Raw genomic sequence first — 16702 nt, forward strand, 5'->3', positions numbered from 1 at the left:
AGGGACATAGTTCTAAGACGTAGGGAAGAAGCCAGTAGTTAGGCAAACACTGAAGATTAGTGAGAGAGTAGAGATGTAAGAGGGGGCAATCTGCTGGAGACGATGGAATGGGAACACTTTGCACATAAAGATCTCCTTGGCAAGAAGAGCTCCTTCTTCATGTGAGACACAGGTGCAGGAAGAGATAGCCCCAGAAGGTATCTGAGTAATGTGAAATGAGGAGGGACAAAGGAGCTCTTCTTGAATAGCGCCCATTTTCTTTCAATGAACCACGCACAAGCCAAGAGGCTCAGCTGAAAGGATGGGGGACTCACCAAGGGAGGCTCGAGGAGGGCTCTAAAGATTTGGAACCCTGTGGTGAGTTAGACAGCAAATTGATTTAGGGAGGTTTGAAAGGATTACCCTGCCCTAACCCAGAGAGGGTTCATTGCAATGATGTAACATTAATTTGTAGTGGCCCCATTCAACAGCACATGAATAGGCATGTGGGCAGCAGATGGTGGGTCTGGGTAAAGACATATTTGCCTTACCACCAAACAACATTAAGTGTCCACTATATATTCAAGGGACTGTTAATCAATGATAATATAAAGATCCTAAAATACATGGCTAAGAGGAGGGGAAGAAGCAGGCAAAGGGTCAAAGTAGGATCTGCCTTCACTGAGGTTCTCATCACCGGCAAAGATACTAACTAGGACCTCCCATACTGATGCCGTTTGAGGCAAGGACTGACCTTCTGGGGGAGGGAGGACAGCAACCGCATTAGTCCCTTGATAACTAAGCTTTTAATATGAGTCCATTCTTTTTTTTTTTTTGCTCTTCACATGCCTTGTAAGAGGGTCATGGGATTAAACTTAAATTTGCTCTCCGTTCATATGCGAATTGGAAGCTCAGCACTTGCCGTGGGACATTGAATGGGGCTGGGGAATAGAAATGAGCCAAATTCATGTATTTTCATGACCAGCACCTTGGGTGGGAGACAGGAATGAACTATACGAATTATTATGAGAAGGGTGCCCTCGAGATTAAGCCCTGTCTGTAAAAAGGGTCGAGAAGCTCCAATGGACTCATGAGATACAGAAAATGGCTATAACATGTCTTTCAATTTTAGAGTGCCCTGTGAATGCTAGTAAGACACAATTTCTTTGGGTCTGTTTCCTCAGGCTGATTCAAGCCTCAGTACCCTCTAATGAAGGGAAACTGTGAAGTAAAAACTGAATGAAGACTTGTCAGATACAATAGAGGGAATTCTTGCAGAACTACAGGTCTCTTCCAGCTCCATAATTCTGGAACCATGCATGCGTGTCACTAGGAATGTGAGAAAGGCAAGTGTCTGTATAAGACTCGGAGACAGAAGGGGATAAAAGGGTATATAAGCGGAGGGGAGGTGCGGTTAGTGGCAGAGGAAGGGAGTGTCTCAGAAAAGAGGCAGCCCACAAGGTGTTTATGTCAGAGCCTGCCCTTTAATACTTGGGTTAGCACATGGAAAAGAGGAAGGAGGAAAGTGAGGAGGCTATGTCGGGCCCAGGGCTGATGGGGGCTCAGGAGGCCATGAGAAAGAAGTGAGTCACATCAGGAGTCCTCATCCAGCCCAGCTCTAGGCTCAAGAGAGCTCAGGCTAGAGCAACAGAGAAGTCCCTCCTTAGCTATATCTGAGGAGGCAAGGCAAGAGGCAGAAAAGGAGTTAGCCCACCAGAATAATCCTGGACAGGGGATAACCAGTGCTGGAGAACAGGGCGGGGGCATGGCTCCTGGAACTTCTTGGTGGCTGTGGGTTCTGGGAACCCTGGTGGGACTTTCATCAGGGGTAATATCCAAGCATCACTGCCCACAAGGACAGTATCAGGTGGAGCAGGGATCCTGGTGTTGTCGACTATGTAAACCAGGTAAGAAGGAACCAGAACTGGGATGGATGGGAGTGAGGGGCAAACAGAAAAAACATGGGGTGTAATGGCGGAGGGAGTGGAGAGGCACAGAGGGAAAAAATGTAAATTTCAGAGAGAAGAAAAAAACTGAACAGTTACTGAGGGATCCTGAAGTCAGTGAGATGTTCCACCCCAAACTGGGGAGAGAAATGGGGTTAGAGTTCCTTAATCCTCACTGGACCCTTCCACAGGCACATTCCTGGTGAGGGACTGTGACGATAACGGGAAGGATCCTCACTGTAAAGCCTGTATTCCTGGATCCTCTTTCACCCCAGACCACCATGCCCAACGCCAATGTGAAAGCTGTCGAATCTGTAACAATGGTGAGGTTGAAAGGGGAAAGGGGCAGAGTGAATGAGGAGCTGGGGAGAGGCTGCTGGGAAGTATGGGAATAGGGATGGGGTGGGGCTGGAGCCGGGGATACCATAGAGAGTAAGGAAGCAGTGGAAATCCAGCAGTACTTTGAGGATGCAGCTTGGAAGAGATGAATTTTGAGAGGATCCCAGTTAAGGGGAAGGGAACAAAACCATGTGTTGGTGGAGAGGGAGCTACAGGCCTCGTGAGGATGATAGGAATAGGAATGCTGAGACTGGAAACTCATCTCAGTTGTTCCTAGGGCCATAGGTTATTTCACTATAGGGCCATTCTAATAGAAGTTATGAGAAGGAATGATAAGGGGGGGCCTCTGGGTGAATGTGTCTCCCTCCATTCTCTTACCCTGTCCTCAATCTTCCTCAGGCTTTTTAATTCAGAGATGCAACATCACTACCAATACAGAGTGTGCCTGCCCCAAGGGGCAACGGTGTCGAGATAAAGAATGTACCAACTGTGATCCCCAACCTACATACCTGCTGAGCACAGCCCAGTATCCCGTCAGAAGTACACATCAACATCCTGCAACCATACACCAACACTCTACCAACACCTACTCAGTTTACTACTCTGGTAGGCTTCATCCTAACAGCAAGGCTCCTCAATCCCCAAGAAGGGGTAGGCATGGGGGAGGGAGGGTAATCATATGCCCCAAAAGACTCTGCCTTGGGGGCATGTTATTCCTGAGAGCCTCCATGAGTTATATTTGCCTCCTCTACCCAAATTCAACCCTATTAACCCCAAAAGAGAATAGCCTGGAAGAGCAGTGTTGAGGACTGAGGGGAAGAGGGTGGGGGCAGTCACTATGTGTGTGCAATGTTGCATACATCATCATATGAAAGTGCTTTGTCAGTTTTGCTTAACTGCTTCTTTCTTAGAAGGGAGGAATTGGAGGGAGGGAGGGTGATGGAGTGTATATTATTGGAAGAGGGTATATTATTGGGTTTTATATTATTGGGGTGTGACTCTACATTTTGATTCTTTGGTTTTGTCCCTTTTTATTTATACACTAATATTTTTCATTTTTGTGTTTTAATAAGAAAGCTATTTTTTTGATATTATAAATTTGGGCTAATCATGTGTGTGCACAACTCAGAGGATCTCGGAAGATTTCCCCATAGAGGGACTTTTATGGGGGGGGTGAGTAAAATTATAAAATGTTTCAAAATAAATAAAAAGGAAAAAAGCATCCTAAGTCTTGTACTCAAAGACAAACCCAGAGAGAAAGAAAGTAATAATGGGAAAAGAATGCCTTTCATCATCCCACCTATTCCCTTTCCCTTTAAAAAATAACCAACTGCTAAAGATATTGAGCTAGGATACAGGACTGAAGATCAAGCACTCTCCACTCTTGTGTCTTCTCTCTAGAGATGCCTGGCACTAGTGCCCCAACAAGACCTGCCCATAGCCCATGTAAGTTTCATCCCCAGTCATGAAGATTCCCCACTCCTGGGTGGGATCTAGCAGAAGAGGAGCTGGGTGTCTGATCTAGGTGGGAGGTAGCACTAGACAGGGAGACCCTCTGACAGCCCCCTTCATTCCTTGGCCTATTACAGCAGGAACAGCCTCATCCAATCCTGTCAGCATTTACATCCTCCTCCTCCTCTGTGGACTCATTCTGGCCATCCTCGTTCATGGGACTTGGCTCATGCTGAAACAAAGAAACTGCCAACTCAAAAAGGAACTAGGTACCACCTGGGTCCTAAGGAATCTATTCCATCTCCAACCCTGATGCTTTTGCTGAACACTTCGACTCCCATCTCTCTTCTACCTCAATAATACTTCCCCCCACGTATCCTCAACCTTCTACCCAAGCCCTGTTGGTGCCCTCCTCTTTTCCTGCTTAGGCTTCACCCTCCCCTTTCAGCTTCTCTGGTTTTCCAGTCACTGTCTCCTCACCCCTTTTAACCACCACCCTTCTTTTCTTTCTCTCATCTGCCCACTTCCCCTTTTCTCTCTTTTTGCCCATGTGTTTCCTTTTCTTTTTTTCACTCAATCTCTGTCCCATCTGTCTCCATCTACAGACAGGAAAGAGCCAGTCAAGCTCTGCCTAACAGGATCCAGAGCGGACCTAGGCCCTTGCTGTCCAAAGCAGGAAGAGGGGAGCACTGTGCCTATCCAAGAAGATTATCGAAAGCCTGATCCTGCCTCTTATCCCTAAGCCAGACTTAGTCAAGGTGTTACTGACAGGACAACATCCTTCTCCACCTTGGCCTGGCTCCTGGCATGACTTCTACCGGTATAGATCTGAGGACCTTCTCATTCACTACCAGGAACCCTTGTCACCATCCCCTGCCTGCCCAATTGTCTTCCCTTCCCTAGAAACTTCATTTGACTTTATGAACAATGGAGAAAGGTGGCAGAGGAGAAAGGATGAGACTACGTATGAGGGTATGGCAAGGATAAGGAAGACTGCAGTGAGCAGAGAGCAAGTGGTGCACCCTGGGGACTCAGATGGGTTCCTTTCTAGTAGGGTGGGGAGAGCTCATCTGTATAAATAAAACTAAAGTACTTCTCTGGCTGAGGAAAAGATAGCCCCAAAGGTTGTTATCTCTGAATTAGAAAATCATCCAATCAAGGAAACAATATCATTATGTACTTCCTCCAGTCTCTTAATATGAAATGCTGGGATCCTTAAGGATTTGATGCATCAGTTCCCAGGCTGATCCCCACTATTCCTCAAAGCCACCTTCTCTCCATACACGCAGAGCTTTCTCTGCCCTAGAGGATATTCATTCCGGTTCTAACCGGGGACCATTCTACACTCAGTTTAACAACTGACATGTCCCAGAGGTAATGGGAAAAACTTAACATCACAGACCCTCAGCCAGGCCAGGACCCATGTCCTCTATCTCTCCTGGGTGAAGGAAGTCTCTGAGGAAGTGATCCCTTTGGTCACTAACAAATCAGGGATGGGGGAGGACAAAGAAAGGAAGAACTGGCATTGGAAGCAGTGTCACTGCCTCCAAGTAAAAGTGGAGTGGAAGAATACCAGCTAAAACTCAGGCTTGGGAAAGGACACCAGTAAAACTGGCTTTCTCCTGCCCAGGTATACTGCATGGCTCCATTGACTTCCAAGGGTTTCTCCTCCCCCTCACCCCCCCCTCCCCAGCCAGTGGTCTCCCCTAGGTCCCAATCCCATTCCTGAAACTTCCCATCCCTAGAATTCCCCTGCTGCACATCACTCTGAAGGGCCCTAACAGCTCAACTCTGCTCCTTAGTTTCCTGCATCCTTTTCCATTATCAGTCTTAAAAGCCATACTCTGCTAAAATCTAAATCCCTCAAGTTTCTAATGTTCCTTCTTGTAGGGATTACTTTTGAATCATAGATGTAGAGCTGAAAGGTACCTGAGAGGTTTTGATTAAGCCCAAGCCCATTACTTTACAGATGAGGCCCAAAGTGATCTTAACATGCCCAGGCCTTTAAGGTCAATAAGGGTCTGGATATGAACTTGAGTCCTCCTGACTCCAAGTCCAGTACCCGTTTCTCCACACAGGGGAGTGCTACCCCTCTTGCCAACTACAGAAAGAAGGTGACCTGAGAGACCTCTCCCTCTCCTTACAGACCAAAGGCAATAACACAGTTAAGGGCACAACCTGGGTCATCAGGACAATTCAGGTGTCCATGAGAACTCAGAACTCAGTGTCTCTATGATGGGAGTCCTTGGGGATTGCCCCTGGAGAGGCCATCTTGTATTATCACAAGCTTAACCTGCCCCTGGGTCCGGAGGAATAATGCCAACTGCAGGCAATAAAGTGGCAAGTAGACTGGGGACACATAAGTTTCACATTTACCATCTTCAGAGTCCTAGGAGATGGGTCTCTTTTACCTTGTCGAACCTCCTTTTAGAAACCACAGAGCATGGAAGAGTCCTTAAGGTCAGTCTGGGAGCTAGAAGAGACTTTAAAGGTCACCCTAGTGTGCAACTTAGAGTCTTCTAGAGAGCTGCCTGTCAATAATTTGTAGACCCTCACCAAGCCATCATATGTAATGCCCACAAGCCTTCAGCCTGGTTTTTGGTTCAGCTCAGGCTTCTTAGCCCATTAAGTGAAAAGACTCAGCAATGTCTTTTTCAGGTAGCCACAGATAAGAAACCCTGCTGCCCACCCCCACCTTTTCTCCCCCTCTCCCATTTGCAGCTATTTTCCCATTTGTTTCCAAAGGTATGTAATCCATGTGGCTTCAACTTCAAGCATCGGTTAACTGCATGGTGGGGCAAGGAGGGTGTTCTTCAGAGTACACCTGGGTAATTTACTCTGGAAAAGCTTCTGTCTGGGAATGAAGACAGCACAGGTCTCATGAGATGGCAGGTTGTTTCTGGTAGTGCCAAGAAAATTAAGTGCATGACAGAGAATACCTGAAACTTCAATGCCCAAGTCAGTTTCCTGTTGTCATTCTCACCAGCCAACACCTGCTTCAGGCTGGACAGCCACAGGTCTCACAATGGGAAATCAAACAACATGGAACACAAGAGTAGAAACCACTTCCATTGCCAACATACAAGGGTATCTTTAATCTCAATCAGAAGAACAAACAGCACAGAAGCACCAGTGCTTTAACCTATGGAAAAAATCTGCCCCACAGTTGTATCCCGCCCCCAATTTAGGCCAAGTCACCCAGAAGCCATCAGGTTGGTGGTAGGAATTTGTATTTTTTCTTTTTTCAGAGTACACGAAATTGGTAAATGTGCTACATGCCTTACTTGGAATACAATTATTATTTTATACAAGTATGAGATTGGAGGAAGGGAAAGAAAGACAGAGAGGGGACAACAGACACAGTGAAAAACCCCACAACGGCTCATGACAAACCGGGAGGGATGGGGGAACATGGGGAAATCTGCTTCATTTGGCTGGAAAGTCCTGGGTGTACAACAGCATTTTTGCCCATGCATTGGGGATGATAGCAAAGAGACGGAATCAAGTCATGGGGTGAGAAAGGAGGAGGGAAGACATCCTCCCCCACTCTCCCCCCCCTCCAAATAAAGCCAACCTTGGAGAATCTATTCTGGTCGCTGGAGGTATCTCTTAGCCAAAACAGAAACCCAGAGTGCAAAATCCTTTCAGAAATCGCTTAGAGTGATGAAGAGGCTTAGTGAGCCCAAGGGGCTGGTGTGTTCCTGGCTCTAGAGGCAGCGAGGACAGTGGTGGTTCTTCTCCAGCGGTGTCCCCCCAAGACAGGAAGGCGCCCAGAGGATAGTGGAGACCTTCTTGGGGGAGCCGTTGGGAGGGTACACTCAGTGCTTCCTTCCAGCTCTTCATTCCCACCACAGGGCAGGACAAAGGGGACATGGAAGTAGGCAAGGGTTGGGGAAGGGTGTTTTTTGGCAAATAAAATGGTGGTGCATGGAAGGTGAACATGCAGCCCCAAGCCCTATGTTTCCTTTGCTTGACTACATCTAAGGGTGGGAGAAGAGGTCACTGTTGTGCCTGCCCAGGAGGATTCTCATTTGGCATCCTGTCTTAAAGCTAGAAGGAAATCCCTATGGTACAGTCAGAAAACTGGACACAGTTATGATCCCTCTGCCTGGGCCAATAAGCCCAAGCACTACAGAAGGAAAGAAGAGAGTTAAAATCAGCATGAAGGTGAGTAAAGGGAGGAGCTGCAGAGAAGAGGTACTGAATGATAGGTAGGGTAGCAAAGTAACGGCTCTGGAGGAAGGACACCTAAATGTCAGCATAGCCACACAGTTATAGCTACAGCAGTCACCCACAACAGGAAGACACTGGCCTGGCATTTATAACAGACCTCCCTGGGAAGTCTTCAAGTGCTAGGTTCCAGGTGGGGCCTATCACCACATCCCTGTCTTTGGTATGACAAGGAGACAGAGCAAAGAAAGGGCTTTCCTGAGGTATCAGAGGCCTCCAGTTATCAAACCTCCACCTTCCTGCCATGAAAGGGAAAGGAGAAACGAACTATCTACCATGAAAAGGCAGCTTCATCCCAGGCAAACTGGGGTGATCTTCTTTATCAGGAAGCTTTTCCTAGTCTTCCTTATTAACTTCCACTCACACTCCAAATGCCTCCCCTCTGAGACTATCTTCCCTCTATTCTGTAGAGACTGAATAAATACTTAGTCGTTCATCTACTGGCTTTCCCATTAGAAAATGAACTCCTTGAGGAGACAGGGACTGTTTTTACCTTTCTTTGTAACCCCAGCACTCAGCACAGTGCCTAGCATATAGCTGGTGTTTAATAAATGATTGTTGATTGACATTACTTTTTTTGGTGAGGCAATTGGGGTTAAGTGACTTGCCCAGGGTCACACTGCTAGTTCGTGTCAAGTGTCTGAGGCTGCATTTGAACTCAGATCCTCCTGAATCCAGGACCAATACTCTATCCACTGCGCCACCTAGCTGCCCCCAACTTGTTACTCTTGAATGAGGTTCCTTACTTCACCTTACCCTCAGCTAAGGTCAGTTAAGATTAACCAACAATCCCAAATTCTGACTGCAAAGAATATTTTTGGGCCCTTCACACACTATCAGACTTGTCTACTAAGAGTTGGCCTGACATCTTATTAGCCTCTAGGTTCCACTTCTAAATGGGGAGCAGACAGTGAGCAAAATAGTGCCCCAATGTTTTCTAAGTCAAAGGGAAAAGTGTCCAAACCCACCAATTCTGTGGTAAACAGAATGGCAGCACCAGAAACACTGGCAGATCCTGGGCCAGACTCCAAGCAGCAGCAGCAGCAGCAGCAGCAGCAAGAGAGGGAGGGAAATCTTCTAGAAACACAGTGCACCAGGAACACACTGGGAGTGGACACAACTCAAGGTCTCCTAGACTTGTGAGTATTGTACTTAATTATAAAAGTAAGGACCAGACCCTGCACATCATTGCCCCCAACCCCCAAATCTCTTTCACAGTAAAGCTATACTGATGCACGATCAAAATCCATCCTGGGATTTCTGATAGCCCAGGATGGTCATTGTGCAGGTCAGGTTTCCCCCACCCTGTAACACTGCCCATTAAAAGGCCGAAACAGGAGGCAGGGAGAGGGTGGCTATGAGGAGACTGCCATTTCCCTACCTTTTCACTAATCCTCACACTGTGTCCCTGTGTCCCTGCAGCCCCTGCTCCCACCTGGGCAGCTTCCTCCAGACTGGATCTTGGCTGACCTGCTTTTCCCTTGACCTCCACTCCACTTCCTGTGGTTTGGGCACAGGTGTTTTCTGAAGGGGACAGGCCAAACACTGGCTACTTGTGCTTCATGGGGTGAAAATGCAGCCACCCCAAGAGCATCATGTCCAGTGCTGGGAGGTTTAAGTACAAACCAAAGCAACTAAAGAAGAGGAAATGAAGGAGCCTGGGTAAGGACAAAGTGGATGGACTGGGTCTGCTGGGGGAATGAACAGTGGGAAAGGGGCATGAGTTCTGATGGGGGTGGGGAATGAAGGGGGGGAGTACATTAAGTAAAAAAATAGACTGCAGACAGGAATCAGGAAGGCACGGATAGAAAGAGACAGGAGAAAACAAGAGGGCAAATTAACCAAGTTACTAGACATTCCAGTCTGTCAGGCACAGATGATCTGTCCCCAGTATTTCCCTTTGACAGCAGCACCAAGAGGTGCCTATGTCCTGCTGGTCGGTCCCTCCACTTCAACCCCACCAGACCAGGTTCTCTGTCCCACAAAAGGAGACGGTCAGTCCAGAGCTCACCCAGAGCACCTCCAGTTCCCTAGGCAGGCAGGCAGGGGAGAAGATTCTGGGGTTTTCCCACCTGTTCACCCCCATCAGTGATTTCAACGATACTTACTTACAATAATTACCACGATGATGGCACAAATGGCTCCCAGCATGATCATCATCTGAGAAAACAAAGGGAAGGGGGAATAAGCCCCTCAGATCAGAAGAGTAAGAGGATCCAGCATTGCCTTTTCTTAAACTACACACAGAAGGAATTCCTCGTTCCTTGAGGCAACTGTGGAAATATCAGGATGCCCAGAAGACTTTAATATGTAATACAAAGGTTTGCTCTTTTGCTATCTGCTTGCTAAGCTACTTGACCAGGCTGGATCCCTGGATACCTTCTCTTTGTTTACTGTGGCTGAAGAAAATAGCCTCTGAGATGTACAAAACTGTAAATGAAGGTTACATTTGCAAACAGTGATGCTGGTTCACTTCTCCTTGCACATTTTAATTGTTATTTGTGGGTGGTTGGTTCATTCTGAAGCAGTTGGTACAGGAGGTCCCTAATGGGTTGTAGTCCAAAAACTTGTCTCTACTTACTTGGAACTTGTTTCTGAGGAAAAATGTTCCTCTACCCACAACATATAATGTTTCCATTAGAAAACATCCGGATCTCAACTTAAACATCATAGATGCCTGAACATTTTCATAGAAATATGTGTCCAGGGACACATCTTCCTCTGCTGCAGCAGCAAGGGGCTAGAATCAGCAGTGGTTCCCACTGACCAACCAAATTCCTTCAGACCTGATAAAGAGAAAAGTAATTTTTCCTAGCTTCAAGCTACTTGTGAGCTCCCCTGGTGACTGGTATCTCTTCTTTTTTGGTCCACTATGGAAGGAAATGCAATCTTAACTTCTGTCTCCCTTCCTCCACCACCTTGTCTCATGAAGCAAGCACATGATAATAATCAGAATAGCTCTCTCCTATCCTAATGGGGACTAGTTTTTTTGGGTATAGGTTGGATTATTTCTGTGCACATTTTAAAAACAATGGTGTAGGGGCAGCTAGGTGGCGCAGTGGATAAAGCACTGGCCCTGGATTCAGGAGGACCTGAGTTCAAGTCTGGCCTCAGACGCTTGACACTTACTAGCTGTGTGACGCTGGGCAAGTCAGTTAATCCTAATTGGCCTGAAAAAAAAATCCTGTTCAAAAACAATGGTGTAAAGTAGAGTTTTTCTGGTACAAAAAAAATAAAGTAGGCCTTTGTTTAAAAAGTATTTTAGACAAGCAGACCCACAGCAACTGTTCCTGAGAATTTCAGTGAGGATGTAAGATGGTGTTGTCTTTTTAGGGTGAAGTTGAATGATTCAGGATAATTTGGTGAAAATATTTGTGGGACAATTTTTGGAAGCCACAGTATAGTACTTCTCTTCTAAAAATAACCTAAAACAGAAGTATTCAAGAAAGAGCTCAGAATTCTGTAGTACTCTGAGATTAACAAAGCACTCTGAAGCATTGCAGAATGAGCTCTTATAGAAAGATTGGTTATCTCCCATTTACAAAGGAGGAAACAAGTGATCAGACAGGTTAATGAAACTTGGTCAGTCACACAGCCAATAAATAAAAGAAATGAGAATTAAGTAGGTCTTTCTGACATCAAAATCTAGAGTTTATACTCCAACCTGAGATGCCTCATTTATGTCCTCCATACCCAAAGCCAAACTCCTCTGGAGGTATATCTCTTCCTCATCCCCTCCCCAGGGGCACATAGCACAGTGGATAAAGCGCCAGGCCTAGAGTCAAGAAGACTCATCTTCCTGAGTTCAAATCTGGCCTCAGACACCAGCTGTGTGATCCTGGGCAAGTTACTTAATAACCCTGTTTGCCTCAGTTTCCACATCTGTCAAATGAGCTGGAGAAGGAAATGGCAAACAGCTCCAGTAGGTTTTCTTTGTCAAGAAAACCTCAAATAGGTCAGACAGGGCTGAATGACTGAACAACAACAAAATGTCCTCCCCGACCACCTCAGGGTATGCCTTTCCAAACCATCGATTCCATTCTTGGGGCTCCAGAATACCCTAGTATTACAGAGCCAGTCAGTAAAGTACTCTATGGAACCAATGAGAGAAAGTGGGAGGCTCTGAAGACTTCTTCCAAACTTCTTCAAAATGGTTCTGCACCGAGACAGGTGCGAAGTAGAGCCCAAGATTAGGCCCAAGGAAGGAAAAGTGAAAGAGAACGAGCAGGAAAGTTTACCTTACAATTTTTCCACCAGTACTTCCTCTTTAGCTTGGCAGCACTACTCTCAAACTGTGATGCTCCTGCCTGCAAGGCGTCTGCACGGTCATCCAATTCAGACAGCTTCTGATCCCTTTCCAGAACCTTATCCACATTCACACGCATGATATCCACCACCTGAGGGAGAAGAGTGCCTGTGAGATGCAAGAGACACTGGCCCAAAAAAGGCCAAGTTCTGGAATTCTAGCTCCATCACTAACTGCTGGCATGGATGAACAACCACTCTGGGCCTCAGTCTGCCCATCTGTAAAATGAGAAGATTGGCCTCATAGCATCAAGGCCTCTTCAACCCTTCTCATTTCCATTCGGTATTTCCATAATCTAGATCTTAACTGATTAATGACTGTGACTTGCATCACTTGAAGGGGACCCCAAAAATCTTCACCTACCTCCTCCACTTGTGCCTGTGTTTGCTGCAGCCGCCTGTTACTAGTTGTGTTTGGAGGTGGCCCCCCTCCTGGGGCACCCCCTTCTGGGGCCCCTGGTGTAGGTGGCTGTGCTGGAGCAGACCTATTGAAAGAGGAGGGAAATAAACCAAGTGCACACGAAAAGAAACAAAAAAGGAATTTTCTTATCCTCCTAGCAAACCCAAAGCAGAAACGCTGCTCTTCGAAAGTTACTTCTCTCCTAGACAATCTTCAAAGTAGGGAGTCGCATCACAAGAAGCAAAAGGAGAAAGGCTGGCCCCAGCAATACTAAGATAAGAGTAACATTAATGAAGATGATCTGGGTTTCTTTCTCTGATGCCAGCATCTTAGTGTTTTCTGACGTTAGTCAATTTATAAAAAACAACTCTGGGGGCAGCTAGGTGGAGCAGTGGATAGAGCGCTAGCCCTGGATTCAGGAGGACCTGAGTTCAAGTCCAGCCTCAGACACTTGACACTTACTAGCCGTGTGGCCCTGGGCAACTCACTTAACCCTCATTGCCTGGCAAAAAAAAAAAAAAAAACAACAACTCTGAATGGGAGAAATGACTCCATGCTAGGGAATGGAAAAGAAAAAAAAAAAAGACTGATCTTTTGGAACATGAGTCTTGATGGGGGAAAAGAAAAGTTTTCTGTGGATAGCCGTGTTCTCTGAGTACAAAGGGAAGGGAAAGCACAAGCTGACTGTGTTTAAAAAGATCCAGTTATGGCTATGCTCTATGCAGAAGCAACTAACACTGTGGCTGCTCAGTGTAAGAAAACTTGGAGAATTACCAAAAGACAGGCCAATTGGTAAAATGGAGGGAGCTTGCTCAGAAAGAACTTTCCCTCATAGAAGAGGTGAAAAGAAGAAGGTGTTTCTCATTGGGTCATGAGACTGCAGACTCTTATATACCCAGTCCCAGCACATGCATCACAGATTAGTTGCCCCTTTTCTGGATATAGTATGGGATCTTCAGAAGATCCCTTTAATACCCTCCCCCATTCCAAAGCAGGTTCATTCTATGAATTCCAGCCATTCATTCAGATGCCTTTAAACATCACCTAGAGTCCTTGGTGGAAGAAAGAATCTTCTAACCAGGCTTGTGCTTATATCCAACCAAAATGGAGGCCCCTGCTTTAAAAATTTCCAGAGTTCTAGGATGAAGTTCCTTCCACAAAAGGAACAAAAAAATCCTTCCTGATACGGTTTTTGTTATTTCAAAGTTTAAGGAAAGGGTTCCTACCATACCTCAAATAGAAGGGAAATCCCATATTCTACTGGGAGAAAAAGATCTCATAGGCCAAAGCAGACTACGAAAGCTACTACAAACCAGATCTACTGTTCAACCAACCCCTCCACGCAAAGGATCACCTCAAACCAAATTGTTTTGTTAACTTTCAGAAATCAGCACAGCCAATTCCTCTAAAACTAACAAGACACCTTTTGCTAGTACTCCTAGACTCTACCAACCAGGTTATACCAGGACAAAAATCCCTTCCTAATCACCTCTGTGACTTAAGGAATCTCCAGAACAGAATGGAAAAAAAAATTCCAAAGGACGCTTGTGTATCCTGCTACCCACCTTTTCCTAAAGCAGAAGGGAAATCAAGGGAAAGAAAGGAAAGGCAACTCAGTTTCTGAAAGCTAACTGGACTGAGTAACCTGACCCATGAAATAAGACTAAAAAATTCAATGGGTCCTAGACTGGCCATTTTAGTTTTGGAGGGGTGCCAGAATGGTAACACCAATGACAGCATTAAGGTCAGAGATCGATAGATGCTTTGCACCAGCAAGGACCCATCTCAGTAAGTACATCCCACATGGCTTTGCCAACTGGAACTTTAATCATAAAAGCCCCTGTCTTTGCTGCACACCCTAAAAATAAGTAGAATCTCGGAAGTCATATAATGTTTAAAATTGTCAAATATGATTTAAAGGATTTATAGTTATTCAAATTAAACCAGATGTAATAAAAAGAAATTCAATGGTGACCACCATTAGCCTAGCACCTGAGATATCCTACCTCCCCCTTAACAAAATGTTGGTCTTTTGGAAAGTCCCTGCAGATGAGTGGCTTATTAACAGTGGAAACAGGTATTAATTTCAAAGGTTTTCAGCCCCAACGATATGTGAACTTATGCCACACAGGTAAATTTTTTTTTAATTTCCCATCGTGGACCCCTCTCACCAAAGTGGCCCTGGCTCTCAGCAGTGGTCATGCTCACAAGAGAGTACGTTTCCATCACTGACAACGTGAGGAGATAACTCGGAAGATTGCTGAATCCGCTTTCTCTCTCTCAAGCTTGTTTTGGTATAGTAAGAAAAACGGGATCCATTTGGATAAATTGGGTGGGAAAATTCTTGGGATTTACTTGTCTCCAGAGAGGGCTTGGTAGAAACAGGGGGAGGGGAAAAAATGTTTGCAAGGCATGTTTATCACTTAGTGGACTCGGCAGATTGAAATGCCTCCTGTCTGCCGGCCTCTCCCAGTCTCCCCTCCACCCCCCACCCCACCCCCACCATGGGCAGCCTACGGGGGAAGCCTGCCCCACCCCCAGTGGGGTCGCCCCTCCTGGAGCCAACCGCGGGCACACGCCCCCGTATGTGGTTCAAGGGGCAGCTGACACAGTATAGAAAGCTGGACAGAAGCCGAGGGTCCAGCTCCACTGAGACCAGGGCTGGACCACAACACCCGGTGCCCCACTTGAGGGACACCAAGCATCCCCTCTCTCGATCAAAGGCACAAATGCCCGGGAGCCAGAACCCCTGGAAGAGGGTGCCGAGCTTCCGGGACCCCAGCGACCCGCCACGCCGGCGAGGGACCCTTGGGAGCACTAGCCGGGCGAGGACGAAGAGAAGCGCCTCTCCCGCCCTGCCTACATAGCCCGGGGGTGGGCGCTCCGCGGCCCAGGCGGCAGCTGCTGCAATGCGCCATTTTACCCCCTGCAGAGTCCGGGGCGGGGGTGGGACGGGCCCTGAGGGCTCCCCACCCACCAAACAGGAGCCACTTACATCTCTCTGGTGGAGAGGGCGTGGAGGGGTCCGTTTCCTCCTAGGGGGTGGCAGCGGAGGCAGCGGGCGCAAGACGCTGCGACAGCGACGACGTCCTCTGCAAGACTCGACTCGCGATCTCCACCTCTTCTCAGAGAAGCAAGCGTAAACTGCAGCTAAAGTTACTGCAGCCTCAGCCCCGGCTTTCAGGATTTATTGGGGAGGGCCCCGCCTCCTGCGGTGATGTAAGCAACCTGGGGATCCAATCAGCGCCCTGCGGGGACTGAACGGTAGCGCGGCGCCGGAGACCCGCCAAAGGTTCCCCGGCCCCGCCCTTTTGCCTTCGCCAATCACAACACTTTGCCAGATGTCCGCTCTTTTTGCTCCCCCACCGCAAATCGAAGAAGGAAAGACTGATCTTCTTCCGCCGCTAGGAACTTGCAAAGTCCCCGGACAATTAGCGTAAGGACTGCGTAACACGCCCTCGTGTTTCCTAGTTCGTGAAGGGCTAATCTCCAATGGGTCCCAGAGGCCGAAAGATGAACCTAAAGCCGGAATGTTTCGACTACCATTGAGACTGCCCCTAGGGAATCGGCCAGCCAATCACTGAAGAGAAATCCAGTTTTCTTGTTTCCCTCAGACCCCGCCCTGCCCCCGCTAGCCAATGAAAAGGCCCAAGCGGCCCTGGGGGGGGGGGGTTTCTAGAGCACCGCCCACGAGCCTCCCTAGAAGCCGGAGAGCGAAGTATTGTTGGCGAGTTTTTTGAGGATAGCGGGCCGGAAGTCTGCCCTCGCTCTGGATGCCAGGCTTCTGCTGGACTGAGCCCAGTCCGCGAGGGGAGGTTCTGAAAAGGTCCCCTGGGTGGAGAAGAGGAAGGCAGGCATGACAGCCCGCTAGCAGCGATTGTGTTGTATTAATACACAGGGTGTCCCAGAAGTCTTAGTGCAGTTTTAAGTTGATACTGTGTATTATGAAGATTATGAACCATCCAACAAAAAATGATTGAAGATTAGGTAATGAATAAACAATATTTTGAAATAACATTTCACTTATAAATCATACCAAAATTATAGTATT

The 16702-nt window shown here is 47.1% G+C and overlaps 2 protein-coding genes across 4 annotated transcripts; one reads left to right on the forward strand and one right to left on the reverse strand.

Annotated features, from left to right (window-relative positions):
- Positions 1-1490: 1490 nt before the first annotated feature.
- Positions 1491-5056, forward strand: CD27 (CD27 molecule). 3 transcript variants are annotated; one of them, XM_043968508.1, is made up of 6 exons: positions 1491-1886; positions 2117-2248; positions 2664-2915; positions 3666-3710; positions 3854-3985; positions 4322-5056. In XM_043968508.1, the coding sequence occupies exons 1-6, from the start codon at positions 1745-1747 to the stop codon at positions 4456-4458; spliced, it is 840 nt and encodes a 279-aa protein (XP_043824443.1). In that variant the 5' UTR covers positions 1491-1744; the 3' UTR covers positions 4459-5056. The 3 variants fall into 3 exon arrangements, with proteins under 3 accessions (XP_043824443.1, XP_043824444.1, XP_043824445.1); XM_043968509.1 differs by having other exon boundaries at positions 2664-2870; XM_043968510.1 differs by lacking the exon at positions 2117-2248.
- A 3484-nt stretch (positions 5057-8540) lies between these two features.
- VAMP1 (vesicle associated membrane protein 1) lies at positions 8541-16189 on the reverse strand. The gene is made up of 5 exons (XM_043968107.1): positions 15647-16189; positions 12616-12736; positions 12185-12343; positions 10055-10106; positions 8541-9723 (listed from the first exon to the last, which is right to left on the reverse strand). Coding segments are annotated over exons 1-5 (351 nt in total). The 5' UTR covers positions 15649-16189; the 3' UTR covers positions 8541-9706.
- Between the last annotated feature and the right edge of the window lie 513 nt (positions 16190-16702).

This window comes from Dromiciops gliroides, chromosome 5, assembly GCF_019393635.1.
Source record: "Dromiciops gliroides isolate mDroGli1 chromosome 5, mDroGli1.pri, whole genome shotgun sequence".
NCBI lineage: Eukaryota > Metazoa > Chordata > Mammalia > Microbiotheria > Microbiotheriidae > Dromiciops > Dromiciops gliroides.

Bases quoted from the DNA above. Each gene is read 5' to 3' on its own strand.
- CD27 (XM_043968508.1), top strand. From the start codon at position 1,745: ATGGCTCCTGGAACTTCTTGGTGGCTGTGGGTTCTGGGAACCCTGGTG. The intron at 2,249-2,663 runs GTGAGGTTGAAA...AATCTTCCTCAG, and splicing joins CTGTCGAATCTGTAACAATG to GCTTTTTAATTCAGAGATGC. The intron at 3,986-4,321 runs GTACCACCTGGG...CTCCATCTACAG, and splicing joins CCAACTCAAAAAGGAACTAG to ACAGGAAAGAGCCAGTCAAG.
- VAMP1 (XM_043968107.1), bottom strand. The intron at 12,344-12,615 runs GTAGGTGAAGAT...CTTCTCCCTCAG, and splicing joins CACAGGCACAAGTGGAGGAG to GTGGTGGATATCATGCGTGT. The intron at 10,107-12,184 runs GTAAACTTTCCT...TTGTTTTCTCAG, and splicing joins ACTGGTGGAAAAATTGTAAG to ATGATGATCATGCTGGGAGC.